Genomic DNA, 20,837 nt, shown 5'->3' with positions numbered 1-20,837 from the left:
CAGTCAAACTGAGGGAACACATACAATAGACAAACTTTTACACTCACATTCACAGCAATGGACAGTTTAGAGTCTTTGATTAGCCTAACATGAATGTTTTGGGATGCAAGTACCGGGTGAACATGCAAACAGTCCACCAAGCTATTCAGCTGTAACTTCTATGGCTCCATAAATGTCAGTGGTGTATTTTGCTTTTGTATCATGATCGTGTTACCAAACGGAGCACCACACAGACGTGTCCTGTTTTGAAAAACACTCCACGTTTATTCATGAGTAATACAAGAGTTGCAATACAGTATATACAAAACTTCAACATTACAATAAAATAACGTACAAATATTCTTTTAAAAAAATAAAAATAAAACATTGTTATAAAACAAACCAACTCCTTAACTGTTTCGAACCATTATTCCTGTCAGCCTGAAAAATATTTTGTATTCACTGTGAGGTTATTTTGGAAAGAGCTGCATGTGCAGTATAAGGTTATATAAAATAATGCCTTCATGCCTAAAAGTTGGTGAAATTAATTTGGTGTCTGTGTGTGAATGTTACATTTGTGCTACTGTGGCATGCACTTGACTTACATAACACAGATGACATTTGAATTCATTTAACCTCAACACATCAGAAGTGTTTCCCCCCCATTGGTCCAACGATCTGCTACACTTGCCATCGAAGAAGACACCAGACACTAAAACTAAAAGGCAACACGATAAATGCAGTCTTGACAGGGAGGAAAATCCTTTGCATTACTGAGGGAATAATGCAGGAAGGGTTTTCAGTCCAGCAGTACTAACATGAGTCCCAGTGTCGAATTTACTGGCAGCGCCCGTGCTTTGTGGGTTACTGGAGCTTCATGCAGCTGTGTGGTACGCACTCAGCTTGTTCCTCCAGCTCGGGGCAAGGGTCACCAGCATTGGCCGGTCGGAGAAGGATGTAGCGTGTGCGATGGCGGACGCCGCCTTTGGAACAGGGGCCAAGACACAAGCCCCAGGATGACCAGAGAGACACTTCACAGTCGAGCGGTGTCACTGTATTAGTGGGAAAAAAAGAAATGTGCACATGAAATTGCAATTCATTGACTTACCACTAGGAAGAGCAATAGCACTGTAATTAAGCATGGAAATGACAATAACCATAGTTTTAGTTCAGGATACATGGATACAAATAGGATTGATCATAATCATCATCAGAAACTTGATCGTGGCCAGGAAGACTGGACTTGTATGTGACAACAATTCCAATGTTGATTGAGTGGTTGGATATAAACAAACAACCATTTGAACTCGCATTCAATTTGGAGTCTTCAATTCACTTAACTTTGAATTTGGAAGGGAGCAGGAGTACCCAGAAAAAAAAAAAAAAAAAAGCACCCAAGAACATGCAAACTCCACACAGAAAGGCCAGCGTCGAATTAGAATCCCAAAACCTTAGAGATACAAGGTATGCGTAAACAACTTGGCCACCTTTATTGTTAACTGGGCCATACCACCGAATTGGTGCCTTTTTCTTCCCCGGCAAAAAATACCTTGCAAAAACACATAAAATTGATTTAAAAAAATTTAAAAAATCATCAAGCAGAGCTTCCCGTATGTTGATCTGATTGCATATTTGATAAATGCAATTTAAAAGATTAATTTAAACTTGAGGATTGGAAAAATAGCATTCGTTGCCTGTCCTGGCTTCCTAGAATTAGACTTTACCATGAAATATAATAATAGAAATCTTTTAGACAGGTTATATTTTATAGGTATTCTCCTTACTCCAAATATACTTTTAAGCTTTATGAGCACTGAAATACTTTTCAACTTTAGTTTAAGAGACACATTGTGATCACCTCAGGAAAAGCATTTTGTTTCTTTGTGTTTGTATCCAACGTGTGTTCTCATGCAATCGAGTGGCGCATACACATCCCTATATGATGTGGTATTGTAGAAAAATAAAAAATAAAAATACACATACATTGTGCATATACAGTATACAACTGGTATACTATAGCTAACAGATGGGCGAAATGTCAGCAGTTTACAAATCAATGAAACGCAGTGACGCTCACTCATAATGAGGACTATTCAGACTGGGAGAACAGCTAACGGTCTTCTGTTGCTGTGGTTTACAAAATCTGGGGAAGAGTCACACGAGAGCCTTTTATTAGCAACTGTGACAAGATATTTCAGTAGACAGAGACAAGCACGGATATTCTGATGACTAGTGCTTATTGTGCAGTATGGTGATGCTCACTGTAGCTAAATATTTCTAGCAGAATCCCTGAAATACTGTGTATAGCGCCATGAGTGTGTTCTGTATAAAAAGAGGCCCAGAGACGCCCCCTTTCCGATGAAAGTCAGGCCTGATTCTCGGATGTCGCTAAAAGATTATCCTGACCTGTGGGGTCTCTCAAATTTTAAAGCTCGGTTAAGATGTTAAAAACTGTTATGTATATACACCACTTAAGGTCACCACAAGCACCCCCCAGTATGATGCAGTTCAATTCTCCAATACTGCTAACCTCACAATAAACATTGTTGAAATATTATAGCTCTGAAAAGGTTAATCAAAAGTCAACATTATTACATATTTGTAATGAATAAACATCAGGTAGATTTTTTTATTCTCTCATCTTAATCCTTCTCTAGGACTCACCTGAGAATCTCTGAGGACTAATGGAGTTTGGGAGGATATGATTGGACATGGGGACGTGGCGGTGGAGAGATCTGCTCTGCCGTGTGATCTTTATGCTGGCAATGGGTGGAAGTTCCTTTAGTCGTGGATAGTAGAAGGAGTTGGCGGGGTGGTTTGGCATCTGAGAGGTGATCTGAAAGACACACAGAAACCAAAACAGAGTCAGGCATAATTCACAGAGAGAGCCGATAAATGTCCAATAGCCCAACTTTTGTTATGTAAGAAGGGTCTTTTTTTTTAAAAACTCTACTCCAGTGGCTTCAGGTCAGGTGAGTTCTGCCAAGCTCTCTCATTTAGGGGAAATGTGGTGAAATCCCACTTCTAAATCTATTTCTCATACTAGAAGGTGAGATTTGACTTCATCTTGTCACACAGTGGAAATAATGGACATTAATCTATCGCTCTATATTTAATGTATGCAGTATACAATATATCCTTAACTAAAGATCAAATAGGCACCTTGCAAATAAGCCGATTTACCTTTGAGATGTTTTCTGGGGGGCTGGTGGGAAAGTTGGGGGAGGAGAAAGTGAAGCCGTTGTCTGTCCCGGCATCATAAGGTTGCAGGTCAATGGTCACGTCCTGTTTCCAGTGGCTGCCCTCGCAAAGGTTTAGGCTGTCCACCCCAACGAACCAGTCAGGGCTGGGGATTATCTTCACCATCAGAGACAGCTGAAAAAACATTATAATAATTCTATGAAGGTGTGTCTGCATCTTACCAAGTAGTGTTTCTAATGTTATGGTTACCTTTGAGTACCTCTCTCACACTCTCGGTCAGAATTTACCATTGCTAAGGGCAAGAGGTGCTGTTTTTATTTTTTGTAATTTTTTTTTGGTGCAAATACAAGAATGTATTTTCATTTCTCGCTGTTACAGTCCACTTGCATTGGGGCCTATTGACCAACCAAGTTCAGCAGATGAATCTGTATCTATAGGTCAGGATTGGTACACTGTGATCTCGCACTTCATTATTTCTCAATAAGTCCAACAGATACAGTATGTTTCGGATTTACTAGCCTTGGCAGAGGTCTGCACAAGGCAGACATTTTTATACTGTTCATGCATTGGATTTTATTCAAGTTGTTGAGTGATTTCATTGTATGAGAAACCTAAAGTAAAAACCATCTCAACCCAAGTCTTAACCCAATAATAAAAACAAAACACACACACAATGTGTATGCCCCCACTTAGCTTCTTGCACTGGGCTGGCTCATGTGTGACGAATGTTTCAGTGAGTTTATGACCTCATCCAGGAAGTGGCCTGGGGGTCCGCACATGCTGAGGTGGCTGACAACCAGAAAGCCGTAGAATCTCATTTGCATGTAAGGAGCTGCTCAGAATAGGACAGCTTGACATGAATGGCTTTGGATGATTTGGAAAGGATGTTTTGGACTGTTGGGTGACACTCGAGCAGACATCAAACAACTTCAACAGGAGGATGTCGAAGGGGCCCTGTTGCTTTTCAGAAATCCTCCAAGGAGCCCTCAATTCCTTTGTACATTTCTCTCCTGCTCTGCTTACATCCATGCCTCCTCCAATCCTCCCATCTCCATTCGGCCTCTCAGAGGGTGTCCCTTGTCCTGGGCCCAATGTTTCCATGTCAAAGGTCCCACAAGACAGCTACCTTTATATCAAGAAAGAAAACTCGTCTACCAGCTAGGGCAGAAATGGGCAACTGGCAGCTACATGTGGCTCGCACCCACACTCAGAGTGGCCCTCAATTAATTTCGGAACATTATAAAGATGCTTCCTCCACCATACATGACCAGTTCTAATATGTAGTTACACCATTCACTACTAGATGGCAAACATCGCTTGGTTGCGATTCCACAGGTTGTTTACCATTAGAGAAGAAAATAGAGACGCTGTCAATCAATCATTTCGTAACGCTGGTCATGGAGAAGGAGAAAATATTGCATTATTACTAGGAAAAGCATGCTAGCATAAACAGGTAAAATGCCAGCTAATGCTAACCTCTACTTGACAATCTACGGAACTGCACACAAGTCACAGTTTCAGGTTAATAATGTGCAACATAAATTTAACCTGACAGTTAATTGAAACATACATTCAACGAACTACAGTTTACATTAACACACTTAAGCGATTATGATTAATGTCCTTATAACGGGAAAATAGTTCAGCATTGTATGCCGCAATGCATGCTGGGTAGCAAAGAGCGAACGATGTATTGGACCATCTCAGCAGAAGTACAGTTTTGTTTTTTAACTCTACAAGGATTTTTTGACAGTTCATTTAAAGAGTGCATGAGGATATTACTTGTGGGATTCCAGTTTTGTGCACTGACAGAGAGAAGGAGGGCCTCGAAAAAAAATGCATCCACAAAAGCTGAATAATAGATTATGCTGTCAACAGACTCTCATCATTCTGTCATGTTCGACAAACCACACAACTGTTTGACCCGGCATTGCCTTTCCGCCACATCGTCCCCTCGTCTAGAAGCATTCAACCCATTCAAAAGCAGCCACAAGCATTGCAGACAGATGACAAGCTGACAACAACCAAACGGGATTGTTTATGATTTTCAGGGCTCTCAAGTTCAGGCAGTAGAACATCCAATAAAGATATGTAGGTCACCAGACACATACCCATGACTAAAAAACACACCACTGTCACTCTTATTCATGAGCCACATGTGCTATACTGTACACATAAAATACCATTTTATTTCAATATTAAAATCTGTGGATTCAATATATTTTTTATTGTTTAATAAACCAGTCAAATTTAGTCCCAACTACAAACTAGTCCACGGTTGACCTCTCAAATTTATAATTTAGTACAGCTACTATGTCGTGACAACCAAAGTTGCACGAAATCAAATTTGCAATCTTCATCTCACAGTGAACTCCTCACTGGAGTTAATAAAAATACTCGGGACTTTGGTTCAAGATAAAAACTTAGGTTTAAAAAAGAAAACATGCTTTTACTGTATTGCATGTACCATGCATGATATTTGCCGACTTAAAAAAGTGTTCTTTTATCAGCGTACATATAGTGTACGTATGTTAAGTGTCATGTTCCATTCCAGAAAACTGGGAATTTGGAAATTTCCAACGTTCAAGTAGGAAAAGTGGATTGCACTTTCAGAGGTCGTAGTTCTACTCTACTCGCGTACTTGATGTACCTAGACTTCTGCAAAAGTCTGACATAACACAACAGTGGGGGAACTCGCTATGTAATATGTATAATAAGTTATGAATCCTTCCATTTTCTTTCGCACTTATCCTCATTAGGTCACGAGTGAGCTGGAGCCTATCTCAGCTGACTATGGGCTAGAGGGATGGTACACCCTGGACTGCAGCAAAATGTTTTGGTTTGTGGGAGGAAGCCATAGCACCCGGAGAAAACCCACAGAAGCATGGGGAGAACATACCAACTCCACACAGGAAGCCCTGAGTCGACATTTAAACCCCAAACTTCAGAAACGTGAGACAGATGTCTTAACCACTAGGCTACCGTGATGTCCTAAATTTATTTAGTAAAAAGTATTTTTAAAAATGATCAATGCTGCCAATAGAAATTGGGTTAATTTTTCAGAACTGTAAATCATTTATTCACAAATAATACAAATACTAGCGTATCATGGTGGTCAGTCAGTCTTGACTTTTAGTTCATATTTAGCTGAACAACTGAACCTTCTAAACACCAAGCGAGATATTTCCGACTTCCTGGCAGGCTTGAACACAGTTACTATTAATCCGCTAATGGTAACTACCGTAAATATCAATGAATAAAATAACTTTGAATTTGGTACACCACAAATGACGATGCATGTTTGTGCTAAACATGCTACTGTGTTATTATTATTATTATACGGATCGGTGTTCAGCAAGTTTTTATATGGACTGTACAGAAGTCTGAGCAGCAAAATTAGTACTCACACTTAGTCCATTACTAATATAGACCACTAAAGTAGGTGATCTGGCAACAATAAAAACATTATCAGTTTTTATTATTTTAATTGAATATTTTAATGTGAAATGAGTACAAATTGTTACTTTAAATAATTTAAAGTGTTACACCAAGAGGCTGAGTGGCCTAAACTGCATGACAGCTTAATCCAGATATTTATGCTGTTTTGGAATGATGAAACAATATCTGACTTTGGCACAGTGGTGCAACATTACAGAAGTGTTGAGACTTGTGTACACAAAGTGGCATCACAGTGGCGTCATTTCTATTTCCTGAGGTGTTACACCATCTTTGTAGACTTAGGGTTGTGCCTTCTTATTGCACATCCAAAAATCAGATTGGTGTCAGTCTTCATACCTAAAAATAGTTCAGGGAAAGTAAAACCTGTCTCAAAAACTGTCGTGGTGCTAGATGGGCGAGAATTTCCAAAGAATTAGCTGTATTTATCTTGTAATGTAACTCAAGAAAGCTGATGCGAGCAGCACAACTATTGATTTAAAGTCATCTCATAATCCGACCGAGTTCAGTGGGACAGGCGTCAGGCGTACAGAGCCCAGACTGCGCAGGATGCATGTGGCTCCAGGGCTTCAGCACTGGTTAAACACCGGTCTGATTAGGTGGCGGATTCAGTGGTCAAGCGTTTGGTGAACAATATCACAGGGAAGCTCAGCACTACATTTCAATGAAGACAATTTTATTCATTGTCAAAAAAGTCTCAAGGGTCGTGGTGTGTTATTAGGAATCTCACACACGTTCCTGTTAAGACACATTGTAACATTATTGGCTCCTTCATTGCGGGAAGGGCAGGCTACACAGATGTAATGAGATGACCATCCCAAACATGTATCACATTTGTAGGAAATAAAAACAGAAATTTGTTATGGTTAGGTTTAGGACTAGGGTTGGGGCGGGCTAAGGTGGTTTAGGATCGGTTAAGGTTAGATTACGGTGGGTTAGGGTTAGTGGGATTCATGTTAACGCTTGCCACACTTAAGTCACATACTCCTTTTCCCATCTGAAAGCAGTAGGGCATGTTCTACCGGGATACAACAGCCAATCATTGTGCAGCGGCGTGTCGCAGGGCCATTAATATTGGAGTAGAACGTGTTTTGCCAGGAACCCATGTGGGATTCCTGATAACGCGGTCGTGGTAGTGTGGGTTCGCCCCAAGGAAGTTCATTGATTGGATGCCGAAAAGACACGAAGATTGACATCCTCAATGTCCCAACCGAGTGCGCACGCCACTGTTGCGTTGTACTACGACTCCAACATTTGTATTTGGTCGTGTTTATGAATGCAGTCTACATTTCTTTTCGACCGGACAAATTCAGGTTCGCTCTCCTCTTTTCTTCTGCCATGAGGTAACAGCAATTGAGTTAAAAAAAAAATAAAAAATACTGAAAGAATAAGAAAATTTTCAAATTACAAGAGGAGGATATAAGACAACGCCTGAAAAGACAATGGCCCTTGTTCTGAAGTAAGTCGGACGACTCAAATTCGGGCTTGAAACGTTTAATTCGCACACTGGATGCCCAGTTTTAGTCAAGCTTTAGCCCAGTTACATTGTGTCACACTTCTATGATGTCACACTATTTAAACAGCTGACACAGCAATTGCCTTTCCTTCGACACTCCCTGCAGTGCTCAAAGTTCACAGCTCCAAACCATACCGTCCTGAGGTGAACTGGACCGTTTGTAGGAAATGTGGCTTTTTACATTGTCTAAGCTTATGTGTGTGTTTTTGTGAATGAGTTTTGCTTCAAGTACCAGTGAGTTCCTGGGCAGCATGAGCAGCTCGGTGGAGCTGTGCCCGATTCCGTTCGGGATGCCGGCTGTCCGGTACATGCTGCCGACTGAGCGTCTCTTCCTTGCCTCCTTGGCCGACTTCATCAGCTCCACCGTCACGCCAACTTCAGCAAAGTGCTGCACCCCTTCACTGGCTTTAGCGCCCTCCTCCCAGAGCTGAAAATGGCGATTATGGCTCACCGCTGAAGTGAGAAAGACACACAAGAAAGAAGAGAAGACAGCAGTGAGATTCTTACTCTTTGGAATGCTTCCCAATGTCAGTGAAGGACCACAGAGTCTCTGCCAGACGCTGAGATCATTTCCACCGCGCTGGAGTCTGTAGGTATTTCAATGACTGTCTCCAACTTCCTGCATTTAAACAGATAATTCCCCCAAAAACTACTTACCGTAAATGCATATCTTTGACATGATTGCATATTTTCGCCATAAAGTGCAGATAAAACCAAAGGGGTTTAGTGTTAAGAGGTTCAGGTCTATGGGTCTCTGATTCCTAAAAAACTTAAAAACAATAAAACCCTTACTGATTCTTTTTTTGTGCAAAACCATTAGTTTCACACTCTCAACTTTAGTTCTAGTTATCTACGAAGGGACTCACATTTAAGTTAAAATGGAGTTCCTTATTGAAAACCACAGACCCACTGGCCTGGACCTGTGGTTTTAAGGCCAGAGTGGGGTTAGCCAGAAACACGCTGACAAATGCTCTGATGGTTCTGCCTTACCTCACTTTGCAAGGTTCACGCACACACAAGCACACGCAGTCATACTTAAATAATCTTGACACGTGTATAAATGCACACAGCGCACCGAGCCACACACACAACGTGACCAGGACACTTTACACGCTATCCTGTTTCTCCCCGTCCTCTCATTACCTATGCCCATGATTGCATTTCCATCCTAACTAGGTTCACATAAGCATCAAAACCTTGAAATTCAGTAACCCATCACATTTCTTTTAAGCCCCACCAAGATGTTAAGTCACCCCGTACTCTCGTCATTTTTTGACACACTCCATTCTCCCATTGCAGTGTCCTTGTCCCGTCAGTAGGGAGCCTCGAATCATTCTCTACACATCTTGACTGCTTACGCCCTCTCAAATCCACAGATGACACACTGTTGCCACTATGGCTGGATCTAAATCTCTGGTTTATGCCTCTTTATGGCGTAAGTAGGCCATCATCTTCTGGCAAGGTAGGACCGGTGCGGCTGAAACTGAAGAAAGCCGCAGTCGCCACAGGCACTGACGCACAACCGTGGTCTGGCACAAACACATACGGACACACACATGCATAAACATCTACCATCCATCCCTGCTTGGGGGGAAAAAACAGCAGAGATGAGCTTGAATTGTTTCCAATTCTGCTCCGAGTTCTGAGGTAAGGTCTAACCATGCCCACGCCCCGAGAGTCATCATCCACCTTCTCTTAGCCCCAAACCTCCACTGCACTCTTTATCGCCAGCACTGTGGTAAACCAGTGGAAATGTGGGGGTGTAGGGGGAATAGAAAAATATTATAGATATGGCTGGACAGTCAGGAGACAGTTAGAGAAACACAGAAACCCATCTGGTAGCGTTTAGGCCGTCTGCTCCTCACCACTTAGCTCATTAACATCTCGCCGTTGCTCGTGTCCGTGAGCAGAAGTGCGTGCTGACAGCAAGGCCATAAATTGACACTTCATGGAAAGCAAAAAAAATATATCAATCAGTGGTCAATCTGAACGGTTTGGAATGGAAAAGGATGAAGTTGGAATGTCATCGACCACAATGGACCACACTCAATTAAACAAAGTGGCGATTTTGCACTAGGGGCAAGTGGGACAGTGAGTCACCAGATGCTGCTGATGGCACTGTGGTAAGAAACCATCCTTCCATTTGCTATACCACTTATCCAGTCGAGGGTCATGGGTAAGCTGAAGCCTATCCCGGCTGACTTTGTGCAAGGGGCAGGGTTCACCCTGGACTGGTCGCCAGCCAATCACAGGGCACATAGAAAAACAAGCATTCACACGCTCTTTCACACCAACGGACAACTCACGAGTCTTTGATTAACCTAAGAAACATATTTTTGGAATGTGGGAGGAAACCAGAGTACTCAGAGAAAACATTCAAACTCCCCACAGGAAGGCCAATGTTGAGATTCGGACCTCAAACCTCAGAAATATGAGGCAGACATGCTTAACCTCTCACCACCGTGCTGCTGCTATAGATTCAATTGCAAAATCAGTGTGTTGATTAACTTCTCTGGTGTATGATGGAAGCATGAAAAATGATGGGAAAAACTACAATGCTGAAGTCATACAAAGCATGAAAATTCCGAGGTCAAAAAAGTTGTATTTTATGCCAGTATGTTCTCACCTATGAGTTTGGACCACTGTGCAGGGGGCCGGAACAGTGGATACTGCTTCGGGAAGGCCTGTGGGCTCCAGTGACCCGTAAATACCACAATGTAGGAAGCAGGACCTCTGGCTGTGCATTCAGTCCTGTTGAGTGGCTGCAGAGGACCAGCAAAAGTGAGGCAGAGCTTCAAAAGTACGACCAGAAGCTGCCGCAGCCAACTGCTCCTCAGTTGTTGAGGTGGCATCATCTGAAAGAAACAGACGGGAAATATGATTCAATACACAATGTGTTGAGTGCATCTTTTAAATAACACCGTTTATCGCTTCTGACAATAAAGCAAATTCCTGCAAAAACAGAGCATTCTCAGTCTCCAGACGTGCTTGTTTTTATGTTCTGTTGTGTAACTGCTGATTGTCTTGTTTATATGAGCCTGCCATTGTGCAACTTCATTTGATGGGTCTCAATTAACTCAATAATGAGGCCAAGGTGGCTTGATGTGAAATTCACACAATCGCCTACACTCAGGCTAAAAAAACAAAGGAGGGAGGGCTAGAAAACCCTCATCCTACTTGTCAACATAGTTGGGACTGGACCAGATCTAAATCAACTTGTAAAACGGGTTGTTTTGACATTTATTTGTTGCCATGTCGGCAAAACAACCTGCTGGACAGACTCTCGTCTTCTTTTTAATGAAGAACATTTTGGGAGCTGCAGCAAATACACAATCAACAGTTACACAAACATCCAAGGCTAGGCCTAGTCTAAGCATTGAAATAAAAAACACAATGTTGCAACTTTAACTGCACGGGTTTGATTCCCGGCCACTGCCTTTCCCAAGCTTGGATTTAAAAAAAAAAAACGGTTGGGTTGCGTTAGGAGGGGCATCAGTCATAAAAACTGTGATAAACAAATCATGTGAGTGACTCAATGTGGCGACCCCTGATGGGACAAGCCGAAAGTCGCATACAAAAATAGCTAGAGAATACACCTCATAAAATCGTCACGTACATAACTAGCTGATGTCATCATGAACATTTAGGTAACTGATGCGGGACAATCAATCAGAGGCATTAAAATCTTGGTATGAGCTCATAAAGCACCTCATCTATCTTATCTAAGCTTTGTGAACCGATTGAACCCCTTTTGCCTTTTTTTTAATTCCTCTATAGCCCTTGGCTGCGTGTCTGTGTTTCTCTACACCGGCGCTGAAGCCGTACCAAAATAAGACAATATGGATACAATCCCTAATGACAGACACAAATCCAGTCTGCTGAGCTGTCCAACTGACCTCAGCGACTGACCACGCGCTGGCCGCCATGTCATACTGACTTCCTTTAATAAGCGGCGCAGCGAGGCGAAGCCTGTCTGATGTTTGCATATTTGCGTTAACACACCTTCTCATCATCTCCAAACCATGCAAAAAGTAAGCGCAGTGCTTTTCTTTATTTTCATGCAACTGCACTGTTCATTCCGTCAGTGGAATATTTCTGAGCAAAGCACTTTCTGTGGCACATCCTCCATGTGTAGTGGTTCACATGATGTTGCGCAGCTCGCATGGTTATTGACTGGTCACCAATGGTATAGAGCAGGGGTGTCAAACTTATTTTCACCAAGGGCCAGTTAGAAGACAATAAATGTAACTAAATGTAATGTAAAATAAATGTAACGATACTCTTCAACATATTGTTAAATAACTATTTATTTATTACATATTGCCCTGGTATTATAACATGAATCCTAAGAAACCCACGTTGCTCATCAACCATCAAACTATTTAAGTAAATAAAGAAAAATATCTCCAAACTCGGTGGGACGGTGGAGGACTAGTTAGCACATCTGCCACACAGTTCTGAGAACTGGGGTTCAAATCCCGGCCCCGCCTGTTTAGAGTTTGCATGTTCTCCCCGTGCCTGCGTGGGTTTTCTCCGGGTACTCCGGTTTCCTCCCACATCCCCAAAACATGCATGGTAGGTTAATTGAAGACTCTAAATTGCCCGTAGGTGTGAATGTGAATGCAAATGGTTGTTTGTCTGTATGTGCCCTGCGATTGGCTGGCGACCAGTTCAGGGTGTACCCCGGCTCTCACCCAAAGATAGCTGGGATAGGCTCCAGCTCGCCCATGACCCTAGTGAGGTGAAGCGGAATGGAAGATGAATGAATGAATGAATCTCCAAACTCAAGTTATGACGTTAACTGTTTTCAAAAGTTTTTTTGTTACGCTTGATACTTTTGCACTACTCAGAACATTGGGGACAGTTAGCATTTTAGAAATACAAATCGGCCTGGCATAAAGTGCAAAGGGAATACGACCTGCTAACGAGAAATATGTGAATGGTGAATACTGTAAAAATTTGTCTGCATGAATACCGATTACCCATGGACACAGCAGCAGAAATATACACACATTTGTTTTCCAATCTTTGTTGAAAAAACCTATCTGAATCAATTTTTCGCTTCCTCGACATTTCGGGATCATTTGTAGATGTTTCTCAAGTCACTTATAAAAGTGCTTTACAGTGAAGCCTGTTTAGTGCGGGGGATATGTTCCATACCCACCCACAATAGGTCAAAATCTGCGATATTAGATACCTTTTAATGTATACTGTAGTGGTACCCCTCCCACACAATTTAAACTCATAAATATATCAAAACAAACTTATACAAAACACACTTTTTAGACACATCCTAAATGTACATTGAACACACAAAAAAATTAAATACATTTTAAGAGGCGTTTTACTCTTATCTGGTGTTCAATAAAAAAAGTGCATTGACTGTGGCTCTCCTTTTTCACACGCAAGGGTACTACAGTCAATAAGTATATTGTACAAGCTCATTAAAAACAATGGTTAAAATAATTAACAAATGATAAACCACAATACATTGGGGTAACATTGTACATTCTCATTTTAACCATTCATTCATCCCACCATCCAATTCCTTTTTTGTTTAACCTGAACATCCATCCTTTCCTCCACTACGTCATTTATCCTACTCGTCCTCCTTTTCTCCACTTACCCTTCCATTATCTTTTTTTCTTCATTCAGTCAACAATCCCTGTCTCCCAACATTCTTTCAATCATTATCCTTCCTTCGATCATCCATCCATCCTTTTCCTTTCTCCCATCAATTACTCATCACCTTACTTTCTTGTGCAATTCATCCCTTATTCCCCATTATTAACCCCATCCTCTAACTCTCTGTGCATTCTTGCCACTATCCTTCATCCCTTCATCAGTCCCTCCAAACATTCCTCTCACCATCTATTTTTCTCCCCTCACACATCCTGTGTACATGCCTCCACCCTCCCTCCTTTCATCCGCCTATCATCCCACCTTTCGCCTTCCTCCAGGCCAAGCTTCCTTAAAGGTAATGCAATCCTATTTGTTGTATTATTAGCAGATGTTTAGAGTTTTTAACATCGCGTGTGTGTGCGTGAGATAAAGAAACAGGATAGTGACGGACTTCGACGACCAGCTGTATCGTTTCTGCGTGCTACTATACAATGACTAAATCTAGGAGCAGCTGCAGAATGCCCTCAGTTAAATTTGGTCAAGTCAACGAGTACACAAACAAGCACGCGTGTGTGCACATTGTCCCTGAGGTCTATTTCAAGAGGTCAGATTGTGTTACTTGGCCCTTGGAGCTGCAAAACACCAACTCTTGACACTTTTTTCTTGAGTGCAGGCCTGCACGTCACAAGTGTTTTATCAATTCCCGGGCTCCACGAAGCGTGTGTGGAGCACGTCACGGTTTTAAGAGCCTGCTGTAAAAATGCTTGCTGGCTAGAGACTCACAAAAAGAAAAACTGTCACGTGATTGTCTCACCGGCTGCAGGAATAGGATAAACAGTGAGATGCAAAGCGACAAAACTTGCTTAACAAGGTCACTTTCTGTGGAAATCACGACATAGCAAATGAAACCGTTTACACAATGTCCGAACACATCTGTTCTCCAGCTCTTGTAACTTGTATATTGACTTCTACTCATGGAATAAGAAGTGCGGATTAAAAACCTAAGGTAAAACGGGAATAACGCTGTTAAATCATTTAGGTCCAAGCACCAGGCGTGGTGAAGGCCCTATTCCCCCCGCTGTACTGCAGGTTTTTAAGCGATCTTTGTTTTACAGCCGGTCCGAATGTAGAGTTGTGAGTCTTCACCAGTGTAGTACCAAATTGTGCCGGGCAGCAATGAGCTCTGTTGGAAGAGATGCAGTGTAATTCAGAACAAGAAAAAGAGGGTAAACATTTCTGTCAAAATAGGACACATGAAAAAGTCTCAAGGACCCTTGAAAACAATTTAACGGGAGGTTGGGCATTTTGGTTTGATGGAGCCATTTTGGGCAAATTCCTGGGCTCCTACTTTTGATTAACTCCAATTCGGGAGTTCGTCCCATTGAGCCCCAATAGGAAGCGGGTATACTAGACGGAAGGGTGAAATTTTGTGATACATGTCATTTTGAGGAGGGCCCATTAAACGCTGCTTTCAACTCTAAAATAGTAATTGTGAAGAGTTTAGTCCCAACACTCACAAATGAGGGATCTTACGGTAGCATCTCGAAATTAAAATCAGCTGCAGATAGACGAGTAAAACCGATAACAGCAGGAAAACACAATGGATGAGAGGAGAATTAGCGTACCGGCGTCCTAACCAGGCTAATGGCTAACAAAATCTAAGTAGCTGATTGCGGGACATCGTTTCACTCTGGCAGCCCGCGCAGTTACAAGAACATCCTGCCTTCGATGGCTTGTGTGTAAAAAGAAATGCAGCTCACTGCAAGATGTTAGAGCATGTTCGCAATAATGTAAACATTCCTACACTCTAATCATTCCATCCATTTTTTTACAGTGGATTATTTCTGACATGGGGCAAGTGTGGTGCAGTATCCGAGTGCAGCACACCGGACCACCAGAATAGTTGGAAATTACTTTAATATCACCTGGGACAGGTAACTTCAAAGGGCGGATACTGAGCAGTTAACTTCGCATCAAGATGGCGAGGCATTGAAGATTGGGAATTTATCTTGTGGGCAAAATCATGTAATGCTTTGTAATCTACAGATAGCAGGCCAGGGCTGCTCACGCTTCATTATCGTCTTAATCCACAATTCACACAGACCAGGACGGGGAACCTCACACTTCATTGTCTTTGTAGCAGAATCCCAAACAGCTTCGAGGACAGGCAAACAAAAATGGTAAGGCAGAACTCGTGGTTGAAGGCAGAAGGCTGGGCAAACGTGATATGGCAGAACTATAGGTAGGAGGAGGAAAGTGGCGGGGATTCACGAGGGGAGTGTTGGTTGGAGCTTCTTGGATGGATGAGTGCCAAACAATCTGATGAGTAAGTCATCAACAAAGCCTTAAACAGGTGGGTGTGGCTGACTGGCAGAGGTGGGCGTAGCTGACCGCAGCTGACAGAGTCAATCAACCACTACTGTGGCGCTAATTATGATGAAGCGGATCAACGGCAGCTGGTTGACCTTCCATAATAAACAAATAAATGAATTTACTATATTGTTTTAAGATGAATGTATTTTCCAAAATTAATCCAAACAAAGCTCTTTAAGTCTATCCGTTATGACGTGATGTGTTGCTCTATTGATATCAAAGATACTTTTGTGCCACAACTCATGAATTTGGCTTGTGCATCAACATCAAACAATAGCCTGGAAATGGAAACAGTGACTATTCATCAGGTAGCTTTGAATGGATTTTTTTTCCTGAAGTAAAATCACTATTTAAACATTGCATTTTATGTTAGCTTGGGTTATCTTTGTCTGATATTTACATTTATTGGATGATCTTAAACACTGAAGTGAGGAAACTGGGAGAGGGGGGAAATAATAAATGAATTATTTTTATTTTTTTTAAAAAGAATGAAGAGGGCAAATACTTTTTCTCAGCACTGTAATTTAGAGCGGACGTCACTGCCAAAAGAGTCCATTGCTTATTTTAGCTTCAGAGAGTGAGGATTACAACAAGAGTTCTGACCTGGATTTTCAGCGATGCGGGTTACTGGAAGTTCACCACCTGGAGTCAGAGGTTTTCCTTAACGGCCACTGTCCCGTCCGTCTGTTCTGTGCTGAGGATGGAAAAGGAGGTCAGTCCTGTCAGGCTATTTTTCCTCATCACTCACACACACATGCCTTTGAAAGAAATTCACATATCTTTACACACACAATATGCACCATATTTTCAGTAACAAAATGCAAGTCTGTTGCGATAATAACAGCCACCATATGACCCCATTCTTAAGGATAAGATTCTGGTGGGGGTGGTGGTGGGGTGTCTTTTGCCCTTCCCTCTGAACACATGTCACACTACAACACACTTAAGAGACATTTTATTTATTTCCACACTGGCACACTGAACTCTATCAGTCAACACACAGTCATGACATGGACTGATGACTGCTGCTAAAAATATATGCACCACACAGTCTTGAAATGTATTTCGGGTACGCTTATTTTGAATTCCCTCTTACACACACTAAAAGCTGATCAATGCACACAGACAGACACACAATGTGATTTTTTTGGGCTCTTTCTCCCCCAGACAGGAGACATAATAAAAGCAAGGGATGTGGCTCAGGGCCAAATGTACCGCCGCACGGGCACACCTCACTGTGTAATTACGGCAGAGTCATGCAGAGATAATACATACATTAACCTCAGCTCTTATACGCAGGCACGGAGTTATACACGCACAAGCGCACAATTGCACACGCGCAAAGTCAGGTCAGATGTGGGATTTAAGAAGATGCCAGCAAAGTCGCTCGCCGTACTCTTCAGATGTGCTCAGAGTTGGCAAGCGTTGACATATAGAGAGAGATAAAATACACTCAAGTTTGGAACAGAACTTGACTGTCTCATGCAGTCAGAGAAAGGGAAACAATGACAGAGTGGGCAAAAGTTCAGAGAGGAAAGTCAAAAGACTACAGCTCTTCAAAGCCTCCATTGCAAGCAGGAGGAGGAACCTGAAAGAGATATTCTCAAATTTAAGGTGAGACCGCCAAATGGGAAATGACAGTTATGGTCAGTATTCAATTGTGTAAGAAATTTGCAACATTGGCACATTATGGATTCAGCAGACCTTTATTGAGCAAGGAACCAACCATATTTGGTAACATATGCTGGAGATCAAAATGGACCATGTGTATTTTACTATTTGGCATTGGAACCATGTGACATCTTCCAGCCAATCAGGGGCACAAATTCAACTGATGAAAATTGTATATTTACAGTAATATTTGTGACTATTTTACCGGTTTTATTTTTTCAAAACCACAAATTATTCTATTTCTTTTTATCCAGCACTATTTTATGAGTAGAAGAGTGGGTGTCTGCATTTTACCTGGTGAATGCTTGAAGGTCCCCATAAAGATAATTAAAGCAGGGGCCCCATAAGGGGCTGACAGGGCCCGAGAACAGAGAATTGAAGTAGAAGTAATCTAGTTGGCTAGATATAAAAATCTTAAAACATATAACATAAAAGTATAATATTCTGGTATATTAGACAGTACTGTAATTATATACATATATGTACATTGCATAGAAAAAGTCTACAAATCCCTGTAAAAAGTTTTTGGAGATAAATAAATATACCTTTTTCCACCATTAATGAAACCTTTACCCCGTACTGCTCAATTGAGAACAAAATATCTTTTTGAGAGGGGTTGTAAAAATAAGCAAGTGAGATATGTGCCTGCAAGTGTGTGCACAACCTCTTATAACTGGGAATGTAGCAGTGGTCAGAATGACACCCATGCTAAATGGAAGTTAGCATCACATCTGCCACTATTTCGTGCACCAAATAAAATTAAGCTTTTCTAGTAGGCTTTTCCTGACATTTTTGTTGTCACATCTTACAGAACAAGCCAGACTCCACAGAGAGCTTACACGGCTCTCAATTAGCTCTCCGTGAATAGTAGAAATAGAAAAATGCATATGCATGTTACTACATATAGTGTGTGTGCATGCATGCATGCATGCATGCATGCATGCGCTTATAAATGCAATAAAGTAAAATAGTAGCTAGTAGTAGAAAATAATATTTTGCAATGTACTCCAGCATTTTGGCTGTAACAAGTAGGATTGCAGTGGGAGTACTTTTTCTTATTTGTGGCAGTGATGTTTGGGAAAGCACCAGTTAAAACATATGATGAGGTATAAATACATAATAGTATATGAATCAGCATACTGTAATATGTGATAATACAGTGGCTTTTAAAACAAAAATAAGCACTGCTATTCATGCAAACACTCCACAGTGCAACATGAAAACTTCACATGCACTTGAGTGAAATTCCAAATGCAGCGCCAGGTCTTTTTCCAATTTGCATCCATATAGGGACTGAAAGAAATTGCCTCTCTGCATGGAGGGAGTGAATGGAGGCTATAGTGTGTCCTACCTGTGTTGGTTCAAGTCAATCAGAGGCTGAGTCGCGCTGCTGCCCGGTGGCCCGTTCGATACCTCTGCGAGGACGCAAGCTCCACGTGTCGACAAAGCTGTCACTGGTGCAACCTTATCAACCTTTACCGGCTTTATCCCCTCACTCTCCTCCCTTCTCTTTCTCTCTCATTGCAGTCTAACGCGGTCGCCCACCTCCCTCTCTGGCTTTCTCCTCCCCCTCCTCTCCTTGTATGGGAAGGAGGTTAAAGAGCCTTGCTCCTCTCCTCCACGGTCCCTCACATCCATCTCAGCCCCTTTTTCGCTCTCTGCTGATCACCACTACATTGGGCTCACTATTCTGCATTGTGTATTTGTGAGCAGGTGTAGGGTTAGCAGAAAAATAAAGTAGGAGAACTTAGAAATAGAGTCCGCAATTGTTTCATGAGTGGAGAAGAAAAGCCTGCATGATGTGTCAGATCCAGCTGTGATGTCAGCTGAGAGGCTGCTTTTCTTCAGGTCAGTGTGTGCATGCGTGTGTCAGACACGTAGTCAACAGTTCCTACAGCTGCTACGCACATGGACAACTCGGGAGGTTTTTGTTACGGGCTGCCCCTCACCCATCATCATGTCAAAGCTCACACTAAATGAGGCTGTGTGTGGAAATGTTTTTATAAAATAGCTAAGAGTAGAGAGTAATATATAAGTATACAAGTGTATATATGTATATGAAGAAAAAAGCCCACGTTGTTGATTGTCAACGAGCTCAGTATCTCACACTAATGAGAAACAGCACAAATACACAAGTGTGTGCATGCATGAGTGGACGCACAAAATGACTCACTTTCCGAACTCTGCAATGACCCCGGGCACAGAATAGAGGGCATTTAGATCTTGATGATTACCTGGAACACTGTGGTAATTTACAGTACAGACACACACACACACACACACACACACACACACACACACACACACAGACACACACTGTGTGAATGAGCCAAAGGTCCAAAGTAGTTCTCAGGTTGCTTCCTGTCAATGGCATGCACACGTCAATGGCACAAGAGCCAAGACAGTGAAGCAATGCAGGGGAAACCAAAGCTAATCAATTACTTCAATGCTTCAGTACCACAAACCTTCGAGACCTCCGGGCATAACATAAAAAATAGAGTGGAACCTCTGAGGTCAACACAATCTATTCCTGGACGCTGGAGTACCTGCTCCAAAAAGCAATTGTGGAAAATTGATGAATTTGTTCCAGGGTCAAACTCTCACCATCATTGAACCTTTAAATCAGTGAGTCCCAACCACCGCGCATGTTGACAGGCAAAATATTTAAATGCTCTTCAACTCGACCTGTGAATCCATCATTATTTAAATATTTGCACTTTTGTTTGGTAGTATGTTTTGAATGTAAAATACTGTATTTGTCTTGGTTTAGTAAATGTTGAGAAAAAGCTGCTTGAAGTACATTCTCAAAGCCCATCCGTCCATCCATTTCCTACAGCATCACATTAGGAGCCTATCACAGCTTACTTTGGATGGTAGGCCGAAAATTCATAGAAAATAAAGTCTGGACACTCTTTGAACTCACCGCACTGCTCTGACATTGGTTAAATCCAAGTCACATGGTTTATGAATGCCATGTTGTCAACCAGGGTCCCCAATCCCAGCATTGTCATCGGTAGGT

The 20,837-nt window shown here is 41.9% G+C and overlaps 1 protein-coding gene across 3 annotated transcripts; it reads right to left on the bottom strand.

Annotated features, from left to right (window-relative positions):
• Positions 1-238: 238 nt before the first annotated feature.
• Positions 239-19,342, bottom strand: spon2a (spondin 2a, extracellular matrix protein). 3 transcript variants are annotated; one of them, XM_061788302.1, is made up of 7 exons: positions 19,170-19,342; positions 16,751-16,841; positions 10,779-11,007; positions 8,385-8,605; positions 3,163-3,354; positions 2,644-2,815; positions 239-1,031 (listed from the first exon to the last, which is right to left on the bottom strand). In XM_061788302.1, the coding sequence occupies exons 3-7, from the start codon at positions 11,005-11,007 to the stop codon at positions 844-846; spliced, it is 1,002 nt and encodes a 333-aa protein (XP_061644286.1). In that variant the 5' UTR covers positions 16,751-16,841; positions 19,170-19,342; the 3' UTR covers positions 239-843. The 3 variants fall into 3 exon arrangements, with proteins under 3 accessions (XP_061644286.1, XP_061644289.1, XP_061644287.1); XM_061788305.1 differs by having other exon boundaries at positions 16,751-16,836; XM_061788303.1 differs by lacking the exon at positions 19,170-19,342 and having other exon boundaries at positions 16,751-16,859.
• Positions 19,343-20,837: the final 1,495 nt, after the last annotated feature.

This window comes from Phyllopteryx taeniolatus, chromosome 10, assembly GCF_024500385.1.
Source record: "Phyllopteryx taeniolatus isolate TA_2022b chromosome 10, UOR_Ptae_1.2, whole genome shotgun sequence".
Taxonomy (NCBI): Eukaryota; Metazoa; Chordata; class Actinopteri; order Syngnathiformes; family Syngnathidae; genus Phyllopteryx; species Phyllopteryx taeniolatus.
This window is presented reverse-complemented; position numbering and strand designations above follow the sequence as displayed.

Bases quoted from the DNA above. Each gene is read 5' to 3' on its own strand.
- spon2a (XM_061788302.1), bottom strand. From the start codon at position 11,007: ATGATGCCACCTCAACAACTGAGGAGCAGTTGGCTGCGGCAGCTTCTG. The intron at 3,355-8,384 runs GTACTTGAAGCA...ATGTTTTTTCAG, and splicing joins TGCTGCCCAGGAACTCACTG to CTGTCTCTGATGGTGAAGAT. The intron at 1,032-2,643 runs GTGAGTCCTAGA...CCACTAATACAG, and splicing joins TAGTCCTCAGAGATTCTCAG to TGACACCGCTCGACTGTGAA.